We start from the raw sequence: 16,046 nt of genomic DNA on the forward strand, positions 1-16,046 counted from the left end.
ATGTGTGATAGGGCTTCTCTATCATCTATCAAAGAGTAGGGTAATGTTATGGCTGGCGGTAGCCCCCATCGGCAAAGAGATTCAACTTTTTACTATTTAACAGGGACCATGGCGGTCCATGTACTGCCACAATCCTCCTTTCGTTATTGCCATCTCAGCATGGCATAAGCAGCAAATAATGAATGGAAAAAATGCTTTCAAATTTAAATAAAGCGTTTTTTTACAAAGGTAAATATTATTTTTTTCATTTTATTTTTCATTTTTTTACCTAGTTTTTTAATTTGTTTTCTAATTTACAAATAAAAACAAAAAGGAACTGAAAGCAGATTCAGGGTTGTTAGTTCCACAAGTTGATCGACGCATGCACATGTGTCATGAGTCTTACTGCTCCCAGCCAGTATCACCGAGCAGCCGGGTATCACATATCTTATTTATTGCCAATTCAATGCAACCCTTATTTGCTTTCCTGTTTTGGCGTTTGGGAGAACAAGGTAAACAATAGTGACCCTGAGTAACAGAGTTTCATACTGTAGCAGAGAAATTACTATCGCCCAGCTCTCCTTCCAGACCTGATGCTTCCAAATCTGGATTCCTAATGCCACATCTGTTGGGAACAACCTATAATGTTTACTTTTATTTTATGCTTAGTTTACTTAAAAACATTTCTATACTGCTCAAATTCTCAGCCAAAAATTCGTTGCTTTATTGCATCTAGAAGTATCCAACTTATCCAAGACCATTAATAGACTTGTGTTATATAAATGATGGCAGTTATGTAACAGCTATATAGGACAATCGGGACAAGTTCAATTGCTTCGGGATACAAGAGACTAAACCCTACTATATCATTAAGTTGCAGTAACTAGCATAATGGTTTTAGTTAGGAAAGTCATTCTTCAATTGGAGTCTTTAAGATGATTCCATTGGATTGTATCTAAAAATGTAACCTCGTTGCACATCTATGTATAATGTCTATGTGACTTATGTCTTTACTTGATTTCCATTGGATATCTAAGTTTATTTCATTTTTCTTGTAATTTGTATAAATAATATTAATCTTGATTTGATATTTATCTGAGAAAATGCTTAGTTGTGGGCACATCCGCAACATGATAGAAATGCAAAGTTGCACAGTACTGTAAATGTTTCCCACTGTAAGGTCAGACTGTTACTTTACAACAAAATATGATATGAAAAATAATAGAATTAAATAGTAATCTATCTGAATCCTTTTATGGTAATAGAGCCAGAGCCAAGTTCTGTGCAGCTTATATTCAACAGTTATTTATAAAGGAGGAGATGTTCCACTATCTGGCATACATGGAATATGAATGAGACCTTGAGCCATGAGTAGCAGACAGTTCCTCTACAGCGTTTCTCGCCACGGTCACAGTAATGTCACTATGACATTGGTAATTTTCCAGTGCTAGGCTTTCTTCCGTATTTATACAGATTGATAAGAATTGATTGAAACGGGGGAAGCAGGAAAAGGGCTTTCAAAACAAAATTTGATTATCCTCCCAAGAGCAAGTTTTATTCATAATTCTGCAAATGATGAAAGCAGTACATTTTTATGTTGTCCGTTCTGTATTAGATAAGAGAGATTACAAAATAGATAAAAGCTGTTGGCTGCTTTATGGATTGTTCAAGACTTTAGAGATAAATATGAGGAATTTGAAAAACTTAAATAATTTTATTAAAAGAAAAACACTAATTTTTACCAGGAACATTAACAGATGTCGTTACTATTTGTCCGGAAGTTAAAATAGTTGGTGCATCAACAAAAAGTAAAGTTTACTCAGTGTACTCAAGAATAGTTAATAGTTTGGGTTGTATTTTTACTGATATCTCATTCTTATTTTTATTGACTGTTCAAAATTCTGACGAGAAAGTATCTCTGCTATACAGGTTTATTGGCATCCGTAAGATAAAGATGCCAAATTGGACCCTTGTCATAGGCAAACCGAGAGGGAGTTTCCTAGTGCCTGGAAACCCCCTCGAAGCCTGGGGCACTGTATAATTGAGGTGGCTGGACCCTGCCCCCGATTCACACGGCTCTGTTTGAAAAGGGAGATCTGCGTGCACCTAACAGTAGTGCACGTAGCATTGCCCATGTATATTATGGGGATAGGAAGAGTTGGAGAGCAGCCAAGTACTGTCTAATATTATAGCTACGCCCCCATGCCTGCTGGTCACACCCACTGACAGCGTGGTGTGGAAACCCCCCTGTACAAATCCTGCGTTTGCCCCTGCTTGTCCAAAAGTTAAGTCCTCACAAGATGGCCATCATTGTATCAGTCAATGTATTCTAGCAGACAGAAATTAATTTGCAGCTTGAGATTTGAGAGCATGTGTGTTCAATCGTTGCTTCCCAGCAACTTCCAAGCCAACTTGTACCCTGTCCTGCCTCCCTTAGATCAGAAAGGAGTGAAATGTTGCACAAGTGGAACCTGCTACTTCACAGATGTGCAAAATTACAGCGATAGAATCTTCATGTTCCACTTTTGCTTCGTTATTCTGTGGAATGTCATACCACACTATAATAGAGCTGGAATGACGACAGTCAATTAATTCTGTTCTGTGGTGGGTTTAGGGTGAGAGTGAAAACGCAACATCAAATCCCAAAGGCGATAAATGCTAAATTTTGAATTAGGCAGATATTTTTCAGAGCAGCTTTGAAAATTGTAGTCATCTCAAGTTTAATCCCAATACTGTTAGTAACCTACCACAATTTACTTCATCGCTGTCATCTTCACAGTCTGCCTCTCCATCACATCTTCTGGAGGACAAGATACACCGACCAGAGTGGCACTTGAAATGACTGGGTGAGCATTCTAAGGAGACAGAATATGATCATCATAAATTAAAATGAGTTTTATTATTTCAAACATTTCAGCTATAAGATTTCAGCAATTTCCTAGTTTACTTATGAATGTTATGGGAGGTACGTATCCTCTTTACTGTATGCGATACAGACATTATGGACCTCACTTAGGAGAAATTCCAGCTAGAAGGTGCAATTTTGCATCTCAGCAAAACCACGTTGCACTGCAGGAGGGACATATATAAAATGTGCGGACAGTTTTAGGGTTGGGAGGGAAACCATCCTAGTTCAACTCTAAATTAGAGTGTTAAAAAAGTTGCTCAGTATTTGTGTGCTACATGCAAAAGCAGCCAGTAGTTTCCCTACTAAAACAAATTGCATTAGCACCACTTGCATCGCAACATGGTTTGTCCAGATATAAATTTGCACCCTTTAGCTAGATTAGCGCCTAACTAAATTACTATTTTGATTTCCAGCCTCATGTTTTAAACTTTGTTTATATAATAAACAACATGTTGACATCATCATCATCAACATTTATTTATATAGCACCAGCAAATTCCGTAGCCCTATACAATTGGGGACAAACAATAATAAAACAATACTGGGCAATACACACGACAGCGAGGTAAGAAGGCCCTACTCGCAGGCTTACAATCTATGGGAGTTTGATACATGATGTTAAGTGCTACATACTTCATATTGGTCCAGCCAGATTGCAAAGGTAAAAAGTGCTATACGATCCAGTCACACAGCAATGTTCGCAAAAGGTCTGTTGACTTGCGTACATTATGTAAAGGGTGATAATAGGGTAACCTAGGGTGGTTGAGGAATATTATAAGCTTGACTAAAGAGGTGTGTTTTAAAAGAATGCGTAAAGGTTTGAAGACAAGAAGAAAGTTTTATTGTGCACAGGAGGGAATTCCATAAAAAGGATGTAGCCTGAAAAAAACAGCCTTGTATCCATGATTGGGAGCATGTAATGTGTATTGTATGAGAGACACAGAGATTGTGCAGGGCTGGTAGATAATTTGAGACAAGTGAGGAGATGTATGATGGTGCTGTATTATTGACGGCCTTGTATGTTAGTAGAAGTATTTTATATTGAATTGGTTGAAAAACAGGCACCCAATATAGACACTTACAGAGAAAATCAATCAAGCCACTGCATGCAAAATAGATTGTAGGAGTGATAGTCTGATTAGGGGAAGATCCGTAAGGAAGGAACTGCAAAATAGTCAATGTGGGAGATGATGAGTTCATGAATTAAAGTTTTTGCAGTGTGTTGTGTGAGATATGTACGTATTCTGGAAATGTTTTTTTAGATGTATATAACATGATTTAGATATAGATTGGATGTGGGAACAAAGGATAGTTCTGAGTCAAAGATTACACCTAGGCACAGGGCCGGATTAACCACAGGGCTAACTGGGCTACAGCCCAGGGGCCTCGGGCATCCAGGGGGCCCTTTTAAGTGCTCAGCAGCAGTATCGGTCGAGGGCGGGGGCGTCCCCGGCCCGATCAATGCTGCTGAGCACTTTCACTGCGTTACTTCCCCGGCGCGCTGTAGTCTCCTTACTGAGGAGATCTCGTGAGTCTCACTCTCACGAGATCTCCTCAGTAAAGAGCATACAGCGCGCGGGAGAAGGACTGCAATGCCAAATGCCAGGAGAAGGAGGTAAGTGCCTTGGGGGTGGCTCGGCTCACCGTGGGGGATGGGGGGCAGCTCAGATCACGGGGGGGGGGGGGCCCTCACGGGGGAAAGGAGGCCCACTTAGCCCAGGGGCCTCCATTACCTTAATCCGGCCCTGCCTAGGCAGCAACCTTGCAGGGTGGGAATTAATGTCATGTTTTCAAAAAAAATAGAAATGTCAGGTAGGTAACTTATGTTGGTAGATGGGAATATTATTAACTCTGTTTCTGAAAGATTGAGTTTGAGTTGGCAAGAGGATATCCAAGGTGAAATGGCAGAAAGACAGTCAGTAACACGTTCCAAAACAGATGGTGAGAGATCAAAAAAGGATAAATAAATTTTGGGTATCATCCGCATATAGATGATACTGAAATCTAAAGGAGTGTATTCGTTTTCCAAGAGAAGTGGTGTAGATAGAGACGAGCAGAGGACCTGAGCCTTATGGTACTCCAACTGATAAAGGAAGCAGATTAGAGAAACTAACACTGAAAGATTGATTAGATAGGTAGGATGAGACCCAGGATATGATAGTGTCTTGACGAGCTAGGGATTGTGGTGCTTGTACGAGAAGAGAGAAGTCAACAGTGTTAAATGTAGGGAGAAGGGAACTGAGAGCTTGGCTGGTAATTTGAGAGAGAGTTTTGGTCAGAATTTTGCTGTTTAAGAGTAGGAGTAATCACTGCGTGTTTGAATAATGATGGAAGGATACCAGTAGAAAGGGAGAGATTAGTAGTTTATAGTAAAGTGTGGGATAAGCACAGGAGACAGGAATCTACCGATTTGTGAGGGTATAGGATCAAGAGGACAGAAGGTAAAATAGAAGATAGGAAGAGAGTAGATACTTCATCTTCATTTGTAGGGTGAAATGAAGAGAGGGTGTCAGAGGGTGCTGGGAAGGAATTGAGTTGGTTGTTTGTTGAGGAAGATGATACCAGTTCAAGTAGGATCTTATCAAGTGTCCTTGAAGTAGGAAGCAAGATCTTGGGCACTGATAGTAGCCAGAGGGTTTGGGGTGGGAGGATTGAGAACATGAAACATTAACAAAGGAGAAAAATAGGTAAACATTAAAAGGAGGGGGTGCTGTCCATGCACTGTGTTTGATAGCACTATTAACGTTATTGCTAACATTTAGTGTCATTTCAGGGGTAATTTGCTGCTGGATTCACCTGTGACCAGTGTTTGTGTAATACACCCCTGGCCTCTAGGGCTCCATGTCTCCTGGTGTTCCCAAGAGAGTTAACTTTTTTCCAACCAATATTTGCATTACTTCACTTTGAAATCACAAGAAACAAGAGAGTGTTCTGAGTTTTAATTTGAAAATCATGGGAGCCCTAAATGAATGATCATGTAATACACATTTATTTTAAATCAAATACCTGCCTACAATAAATCCTCATTTATACACCACAAGGAAGATAAACATCAATATCATTCAGCATACAGAACACCAGAAGTGGGGCTGTATATTTAACCTAAATAAAGAAATGGGGACAATAATGTTCATTTACAAAATTACAAATATGAGCAAATACCCTTGTGTGCCTATTTCTGCAGGAAAGCTCCTGTGTTTACAGTGAAGCAAATTAAAAAAAGATGTCATCGTGAGCAAGGGTGCAACCTCTTGTATCTTCTGATTGCATGAGGCAGGCAAACTGGAGCATTCCTAGCAGAGTGTGGGATATGCATTATTATGTGAATGACATTTAAGTGGGGGAGAAAGGCACTTTTAGAGACATTGACTGTTTCTCAATCATCATCATCGGTTATTTATATAGCGCCACTAATTCCGCAGCACTGTACAGAGAACTCACTCATATCAGTCCCTGCCCAATTGGAGCTTACAGTCTAAATTTCCTAACATACACACAGACCAAGAGAGACTAAGGTCAATTTTGATAGCAGCCAATTAACCTACTAGTATGATATGACCAGGCCCGGCGATCCCATTAGGCAACGTTAGGCAGTTGCCTAGGGCGCTGGGCTCTGAAGGGCGCCACAGGATTAAATAGCAGATATACTTTTTACTGTAAAACTGTGTGGCGACCGCGGGCATACCTTCCACGGCCGCCGCACAGCTATGGATCACCATCGCCGCAATGGCCCGCAGATACTGAACGGGCTCAGCACCTGCTCTGCTCCTACCAAGCAAAACTTTGTGCTCCGGAACAGCAGATGGGGCGGGCGCACCTCCGTCTCCTCCACTCCCCCTCCCCTGACTGACGGTCGGGCGTGACATCATCATCAGGGCCCGACAGTGTCAGTGAGGGACGGGACCCTGCAGAGACGAGCAGCGTCATGGAGTTTAAGGTAAGGAAAGTCCTGGGGGCGGATATTTGGGGGGGGGTGGCGGATTTATTTTGGGGGGGGCGGATATTTTGGGGGTGGGTGGCGGATTTTGGGGGGGGGGGCGGATTTCAAAATTGCGGCGCCGGGGAACCTAGCACCGGCCCTGGATATGACATATTTATTGTTGTTAATGCCAGTTGGTTTACCCTATTGCAGTGCCCTTCAATATTTAAGGTCAACTATCAGAAATACAGAGGGAGCTTTTGGTACTTTGGTAGATTCAGTTTATGAAGGATCTACCATTTGGTTCTATGATTTACTGTACTATATGTGTTTCTGCCCATTCTGTGTCATGTAGACCACCATATCAGCTTTACAATGTCTGCTTCTAAAGCAACACTTTGGCTACAATTACTAAAAAGCAGTATGTTATTGAGACAAAGTCAGAGTTTTGCCACGCTAGTGTAATTAGAATCAACCTTACCTTCCACACCCTCATCCGGCATAAGACACGTCTGATTATCTAATTTTTCATCAGGGAATTGGCTACAGTCCGTGTCCTCTGGCCACTGTAACCCTACGATTCCTAATACAGATTCACATCGTTCTTTCGAATGTTCACAGAGTGATCTGGAATGAAGTCATTTAGAGATGTCACATGCTGAACACATTACAGGTAGCCAATTATTTCTCTCTTTAACCTACATTTAATACTGAGGACTTACAAGACTATATACATGTTGTACCACTCTGCCTGTGCGACAGGGTTTATAGTGTGAATTATTGTGTATATTTTATGATTTCACAGTATATATACATGGTACCTGTTTATCAGCTTATTTCACTTAATTATTTCAAGTAATTAGTGTTTTGAAGGCTAATATTACATCGAATCACTGATTCCCCAGTGAATATGGTATATACATGCTGGGTTTCCCTGTATTAAAGACAAATGAGTCTTGCTTGGCCATAAATACTAATAGACAGGAACACTGTTATCATAGTTTGCTTAGAGACCAAACCTGTATATACCCAGGTCAGGTTTCCCTGTATGGAACATTGTGCATTTAGACTGTGTATCTACACTGAGAAATAGCGATAAAAGGTCATTTTAAAGGGGATGTGAATTTCAGGGAATATTTTTTTTAACATAAATCTTGCTCAACCAGTACAGAGTTACAACTCTCAACTATGTTGAGATTAATTTTCAGATAAATCTAACTATAATCACAGGATGTAATAAGAAGTTAGAGATCAAAAGCATTCAATGTCCTCTGTTAACTGAAAAAAACCAAAAACTCTAAAGTCACTATTACCATTTACAAATATTCCCACATAACAATTCCCAGTACAAACTGCGCACATTATACCAGCATTATAATTCCGCACAATACACCAGCACAGTAACCAGGATACCATGGAGAGCTGATCTGGTGACCAATATACCATGCACATGCCCTTTGAGAGATCATGATGCTCAGGCATCATTGCTATTAGGAATGATGGATCCCAGTATGAACAGATCCTTTCCTTTTGGCTAGTGCACAAAACAGAGCCCATCCAGATGGCTAGCATACAATACAGACTGTGATTCGCCCCTATGAATAAGGGAAACAATGAAACACCTTAGGCAGCTGCCTGTCCAGCCTCTGCCCCAGTCCAGTTGTTATAGTCACTAAATGTGGAGAAATGCATTCTGGTGATGGTACAGTGGATGCACAAGGATGTTACCTGCATGGGGGGATCCGCTGGTTGGTCTGCAGCTCACACTTTGGTACCAGAATAGTGCAAGCAAAGTACATGAGATATTTGTAGCAATTGGTCTGAACTAGGGCTGGGAACAAAGAGGACTCCCAGCTTATGGAGGCTTCTTTCTGAGTTCTGTGGCCGAGGTAATTCGGAAAATGGGTATAATTATAGGGCAGGTTCATACATAGCTCCAGAGTTATTGGCTCACACCGACCTAAAAGTTTGAGAGACAAAACATAAAATCTCACTAATGTACATTAATTCACAGAGAAAGCAATTACATAGCATCTTATTTACAGTACCCTCCAACACATGAACTAATGTACTGTATTTACAGGTGAAATTGTAACACATGCTTCACGTACATTACAATAACCCATTACCTTTATACATTTGCCACCTTCCAAATACATCTGGGCCTTATCTGCCAAAGAATAGATTGATTAATTGTCTTCTAGTCTCTATTCACAGATGTAGCAATTATGTGCGTATAGGAGAGCCTCATCCATGTCCCGTGTCACAGCTCTTTCTCCAGAAGGCCCCAATAGGGGTATCAGCACCTATATTATTTTTATGGTTGGCGTGCTCCTTGCTACATCTGTGTCATTGTTTTCTACTGCCAGTGAATCAGAGTAGTTACTCCTGCTGCATAACATAAGAAGGGCAGTAACTCCCCACATGTGCCCCTAAAGCCTAGTGACTTAGTCTGTAAGGGAACTTTAGAGTTAACTTTCAGCAAGTCAGTAAAAACGTTCTTCTCAAAATGAAGTACCATGAACATTTTGTTACAAGAGTAAGGAAAAAGCTTCTGGAATACTTTTAACAGTGTTAAAAAGTTACAGGAATAACAACGATGTTCACTAACGGGATTTCTTTAGTAAGAGAAGCTCATGGGCTGGCTGACAAGTTTTAGCCTAGGTGGACGAGACTTGGCTCAGCAGCTTGTTAGGAATATTGTAAAGGAAAAAAATGCCGGTAGCCCTGTGACTCAGCCCAAGGTACCGCACTATGGGACCGGGCCAGGTGGAAGATGCCTCCCTGCCCGTCAGTCCAGACAGCCTCTGAAAGAGCTTATATACAATCTATGAAAAATGCCCCTGCTGGATTAGATTTATTTGCGTGAATGTAGCTAATTGTCCACCTAGCGCATTTCAAGGTTCCAGATCCCTGGAACTGCCCACAAGGGCCACCCTGAACATGGGGGGCAACATAGGTGGAAATATAAAATCATTGCTTCAAAGTCCAACCTTTTATCTCTTCAGCACCACTGCTTTCAATAAATGTCCAATACTGCCGCTCAATTTAGCATTATTTATGTCTTAAATTATGGGAGTGAGGGGACATTGGACTGAGTTTGTTATGTGTGGCACTATTGTACATTTAAATATGTTTATTATGATGTTTGAAGTACACTTGAACCCACATAGAGGGCATCCTAAAATTACAGGATGAAACCTGATTGCACCTCAGAGGAAGTGTAGTAATCAGCTTTTGTGGGGAGGTAAATACTTTACACCCTTCTGGAAAACAGGGGACAGCACCTAAATGTATGTCTTCCACCCCTTTGTCTAAATTAAGTAATCTTGTCCCGCAAAATGAATTCAGGGTTTTGCACGTGAGTGCATAAGTAGGCGTGTGTCTAGCCTGCCGTCAGTACGGAATACCCCTAGTCCACACAGCTCTTCCCATCCGAAGATACTGAATTCTGTACCCTAAAAAACACTGCAATCTGTATACATGGTTAATATAACAGAATAATAATTCAGTCAACAGTTGTAATTAGAAATGAGCATATTTGTGGGAAAGTTTCATGCTAGTTGAATTGCATGGCGGAACAAATAATTTTACAGAGGTGTCAATTTGCGGCGATACAATATATTATTATTTTCATTGACTTATAAGGCGCCACAAAATTTCCGCAACGTTGTACGCAAAACAAACAGTAGACCGTACAGGGTAGAACAGTACAGAACAATACACAAATAATACCAAGACTCCAGAATCTCCAGGCACTATTATAGTGAAGTTGGAGAAGAAGAATAGGTATAGAGACAGGAGGGAAGACGGCCCTGCTCATAAGAGCCTACATCCTAAAGGGAGGGCATCCAGACAGCAGGCACAGAGGGGTCAGTAGAGGGATCAAGTACAGGAGGAGCGATTAAAGGAGCCGGGAATAGAGAGATGAAGAGAACGAGCATGGAGAGAGGGTTAGGTGGATGGTTGGTAGGCTTTAAGGAAGAGGTGAGTTTTAAGTGTCCGTTTGAAGGACCACAAGATAGGGGACAGTATATACAATACTTATAACAATATACAAGTTCCACTTTAGTTTTACCATCTCATGTAAATTTGCATTTTGCAGCATTTATAGTCTATAGCAGTGTTGGCTAACCTGTGACACACCTGGGGGTAAATGTATGATGCTGCGATTTTTTTTCAGCTTGCCGGAAATCGGCGACTTTGCATTGAAAATTTAAAGCTGTGATGGCTTGGAAAGGCAACCTTTCCAAGCCATCGCCGCTTTAAATTTTTAATGCAAAGTCGCCGATTTCTGGCAAGCTGAAAAAAAATCGCAGCATCATACATTTACCCCTTGGTGTGAAACTACAAGTTCCAGCATGCTTTGCCAATAAATAGCAGCTTATTGCTGGAAGGGTATGCTGGAACTTGTAGTTTCACAACACCTGGGGTGTCACAGGTTAGCTAACACTGGTCTATAGTCTCATAGCCTGAAGGTAGAGCCTGTCAACGTAGGTTGTCCAATCCACTGCATGGACAACTGGCATTTTCAGGAATGTTCATCCTAGGCTGTGAGATATGAAGCCTCACGGTATAGCAGGCGTCACACACAAGAGAACTTACAATGAGCCATGTGGTCCCAGTTATTGGACCTCCATTCTTCTGCTAGTTGGGAGAAATAGTGTTATTGCAAAAAAAAAATAAAATTCAGTGTTCCTCATCTAGCACCATGCAAATTTATTTGCCTATTAGATACAGTACGATGTGATTATCACTTGTATATTTCATTGTATTAATAACACTCAATTGCTATACAATTCCAATATTATAGTACTAGGAATAACATATACTATACTGTAGATGATTATTACAGTACAGTCCCCTGTGGTTTTAAAATCCACATTGCCAGCAGCTGTGTGTGTTTTTATATTCAAGGAATCCTAAGTGAATTCTAATATGCTTATAGTACAATATAGAACGTGTTTACATTACTGCGTTCATAGTATGAATTTTGGAACTGCTCTCCATACTAGCTCCCATTACAGTTTTGAAATATAGTATAATCATTTAAATAACATTTCATTTTTCAACTTAATTAGCTACATTTTAATTTAGATTATATTGTTTTAGTATGAGAATCCGACAATGTTGAAGGTCATTATAATCTTCCTTTATGGATAGCTACCATATGGTACTATGGTACTAGACACGATAAAAAAAATGTCTGCTAGAAAAATAGACTAGTTAAAGTGCTAAAGAGAAGGATCATCAGAGCAAAACAATCTGCTAATGAAACATTTTACATTTCAATATATGGTGAAGTTCAATGTTCTTACTTTTACACAGCATATTTAAACACATGTATTATGATGCTAGTTATCCTTTTATGCTCTTTATCATTCAAATTAGCTAGAATTTCAAAGAGATATTAATTCCATTTTTTTAAAAAAGAAGAATCTGACTAGAGTCAGAGATTGATTTACTTCTTATCATTTGTGTGTCCCCAGTTTTGAAGTTGGCAAATTTATCAAAATACTTTCCCTCCCGACCCTCTTAAATCTACCTCTGACCTTGTCTCGTTTCTGGTCACCACCTCTCACTCGTGCCTACAAGACTTCTCCCGTGCTGTTTCCCATATATGGAATACCCTACCACACCCAATTAGGTTTTCCCACATTCCCACAGCCTTCCAATCTTTAGATGTTCTCTAAAACCCATCTCTTTTGTAAAGCCAGTGGCGCACGCAGGGGGGTTTCTGAGTCTCTAGAAACCCCCCCCTGCGCTAACTAAGTGGCCACTGTCCTATACAGCAGCCGCGGCGCTGTCAAAGAAGCGTCCGCGGTGGTACTGTATTGTATACAGCACCGCCGCAGACGCTTCTTAGACAGCGCCGGGGCTGCTGTATAGGACAGCGCTGGCGAAACGGAGCTGCTGCGCATGTGCAGCTCTCTCTCGTTTTTTTTTTGGGTTGGCGGGGAGAACCCCCCCCCGACAATCCTCCGTGCGCCCCTGAGAGCTTACATTATCTCTGATGATACTATTCACACTAATACACCCTCACAGATGTCCCAATCTCCACTCTAAGCCACACTCGCTCCTATAATTTCAGCTGTGTTCTCTTCCACTTAGAATGTAAGCTTTTTAATGGGTCCTCCAAACCCTTTGTTTCCATGTCTGAATTTATTTTGTCTGCCTTGTATGTCCTTGTTTTATGTATGTCCTTGTTTAATGTATGTACTGTTTTCCCTACTGTACAGAGCTGCAGAGCACTGTGGCACCTTACAAATCTACGATAATAATAATGATAATTGGCAGAAAATATTTCAGGAGATGAGGGTGCTGATCTTGTGGGAGGCAGTGACCTGACCATTAGTGTGAGGACACAGGTTGTTGTGTGACTTATCTAGTCAACTGCATAAACAACTAGTTCCATCTCAAGGCTGTGAGCTCCGGTAATATTCGCTAAACTACAGGGTCCCCAGATGTACACACCCATGTGGGTCTAATAGATGGGTGGAAAAAGAATCATTACAAAAATTAAAAAAAAACTTGCATGAAGTTCTTCTTTAAATTTATACTTCTATTGGCTTACTCAGAAGAGCATCATAAAAACAAGTTTATGAAATGAATTGTCCAATAAAACATATCTGTATAATGATTTAGTTTTCCTCTTATGCTGTCTATGCCTTATTGAAATTGCCTATAACAAATTGTGCAAAATTACTCCTCCTCAAGTACACATGATATGTATATGCTATGCTATAGGGAGGATAAAAATAGGAACATAAATTTATATTAACTAGAGATGCTCACTGACCCTCGTGGTTTTGGTTTTAGATCTGGATTAGCTTCGTGTTTTGGTTTTGGGTTTGGCAAAACCGCCCTCATGTGTTTTGGCTTTGGTTTTAGATCTGTATTTGTTAGAAAAATTGCTAAAATATGCTAAAATCACATAATTTTGCTGTTTTTTGTTCCTACATTATTATTAATCTCAATAACACTAACTTCAAGTCATTTGCAGTCAATTTTGACCACCTCACAGGTCACGATAATATTTTCATACACTTTCGGACAAATACTGCAGCGACCTGGCTTGATGCTAAGCGACAGAGCAATGACTCAAACACACAGCCGTTCATAGCACAGCTAAGACACATTGGCACACAGCAGTGGCAGAAAAGAAAAGTGGTGCAAGATGGAATTGTCCTTGGTCCCTACTACCCACCCTTATGTTGAATCTAAAAAAGGACATGCACACTAAAAAACCAAGCACTTCAGCCAAAAAAGTGCCACTCCTTGTGGCTGAAGTGCTTGTTTTGTTTGGGCCCCCACAAAACAAGCTAACAATGGGCTTAAGGCACCTAAGGTAACAGTGCTGTTAATGAACTCTACTGTGGCAAGATGTTGTTGTCATCATCCTCAGCCTAATCCTCACCCTCATCAGTGTGTACATCATCCTCACACATTATTAATTCATCACCGCTGGAATCCACCATTACAAAAGTCCAATTCCAAAGTGGCATCCTCAATTTGTGTATCACCGGCTACACTCGGGCTGTTCAGGCACACATCAGCAGAAATGCTGAAAGGGGCCTTCTTTATGGGTACACTATCAGAATGGTCACGATTACACATAGCACTCGTGGATAGACTCTACTCAGGGATTTGTGTCATTTCTGAATCTGAACATAGATTTTCCTCTAATGCCTTACTGTTTTCTTCCAGCTCGGCTTTTACACGTAAAAGTATTTGGACACCACTTTTGGTGTACGAATGACAAGGTATTGCTTGGTCAGAACTAACCTTACAAGAAAATGCCTCAGTGACAGTTGCAGAACTTGCACTCATAGAGTGAAGGCCTCATTCTTTCTTTGCCACTGCATGTGCAGAATGGCATGTTGGCAATTTTATTTTTTTCTGCAGATAACTTTGCCTGGATTACAGGTCTTTTTTCTTGACCAACGTAAAAGGTGTTTTTTTACGTTTTTGTTTCCCTGACTTAAAAACACTATGTACTTTTACATAGGCTTTACCAGATGACGTAGAGGGATCACTATCATCATGACTGGTGCCAGCAGCTGCTTGGTGCTCCTGCTCTCCTGTGTACTGCTGTGAATCCATTTTGATAAAACCGTACACTTTGACTGCAAATTCAGAAGAAAAGCCGCCAGGCCTAGTATTTGTATTTCAGCAATAATAATTAGCAATGGAGCTCTCCTCTTTGTGTGTTACGTATATAACATGTAACATCTGAGTTTCAGAAGGAACACCAGAGCTTCTTAACACAGAGGTCCCTCAATGTGTAATTTCATTGCAAGAAATATGTTGGTGTATATAGCCTTACATGTCCTTATCTGAAGTAACCCTTATTTGAGGGAACGCTATAAAAATAAAAATATACATACTGCAGTTGGTTTTGTTCTGAGATATATCACAGTTGGGGTCATTGGCACATGGTCCGGAACAGGCTGGAAAAACACACTTTGAATCCCCATCTTGGCATGACTGACCTGTATGAGGAAAGTAAAATGAATGTACCTACTGCCATATTATCTTCCTGTACTATTGAGTCATTGATGTTACCTTTTGCAATAGTAATAAACTGTCAACATTAACAAGAGAAAATCTACATATTTGTGTTTCTCTCTTTGCCTAGCTCTCGTACATATATATTCATCAATATTTTCTGTCCCTCTATTTTGCTTCTCTATTTTCCCTCCCTTCATTTGCTCTCATTGGGTCTAAGTCATTAAGGAGCGCAAAGCACAAAAAAAGGAGTAAGGTTGCTCCTGGACAAACCATGTTTTAATGCAAGGGGTGCAAATTAGTTTATTATTTTGCCCATAAGTTAAATACTGGCTGTTTTTTTCATGTAGCAGACAAATACTTGATAGTTTTATTTTTACACTGAAATTTAAAGTTGATCTAGGACATGTCCTACCCCAACTATAAATCTGCCATCACATTTTAAATTTACCTCCCCCTCCAATGCAACATGGTTTTGCCCAGGTGCAATGTTACTCCTTTTTTTATGCTTTACTCTCCTTAATGACTCAGGCCCATCATTAGCAGTATTTTTATTTGGCACTGTCGCTTGACACAATCTGATTTTTAAGACCTAATAATGATCTGAAATCCTGATGAATTTGCTATATTGGTAGTTCTAACATTGGGGCAACAAGCACACCTTCTAATTTCTTCAGAAACATCACATACACATAAGAACGAAGTATAATCATCTCAGATTTATTTCTGTAT

At 40.3% G+C, this 16,046-nt stretch overlaps 1 protein-coding gene across 1 annotated transcript in view; it reads right to left on the reverse strand.

The window, feature by feature from the left end:
* Window positions 1–16,046, reverse strand: part of CORIN (corin, serine peptidase) — a 207,583-nt gene that overhangs the window by 51,758 nt on the left and 139,779 nt on the right. Inside the window, exons 10-13 of the mRNA XM_075195300.1 lie at window positions 15,194–15,298; window positions 8,535–8,766; window positions 7,288–7,433; window positions 2,727–2,834 (exon numbers count right to left, since the gene is read on the reverse strand). Coding sequence (XP_075051401.1) covers window positions 2,727–2,834; window positions 7,288–7,433; window positions 8,535–8,766; window positions 15,194–15,298 — 591 coding nt within the window. The remainder of the gene's footprint in view (window positions 1–2,726; window positions 2,835–7,287; window positions 7,434–8,534; window positions 8,767–15,193; window positions 15,299–16,046) is intronic.

The sequence above is a fragment of the Mixophyes fleayi genome, chromosome 1 (genome assembly GCF_038048845.1).
Source record: "Mixophyes fleayi isolate aMixFle1 chromosome 1, aMixFle1.hap1, whole genome shotgun sequence".
Lineage (NCBI taxonomy): Eukaryota > Metazoa > Chordata > Amphibia > Anura > Limnodynastidae > Mixophyes > Mixophyes fleayi.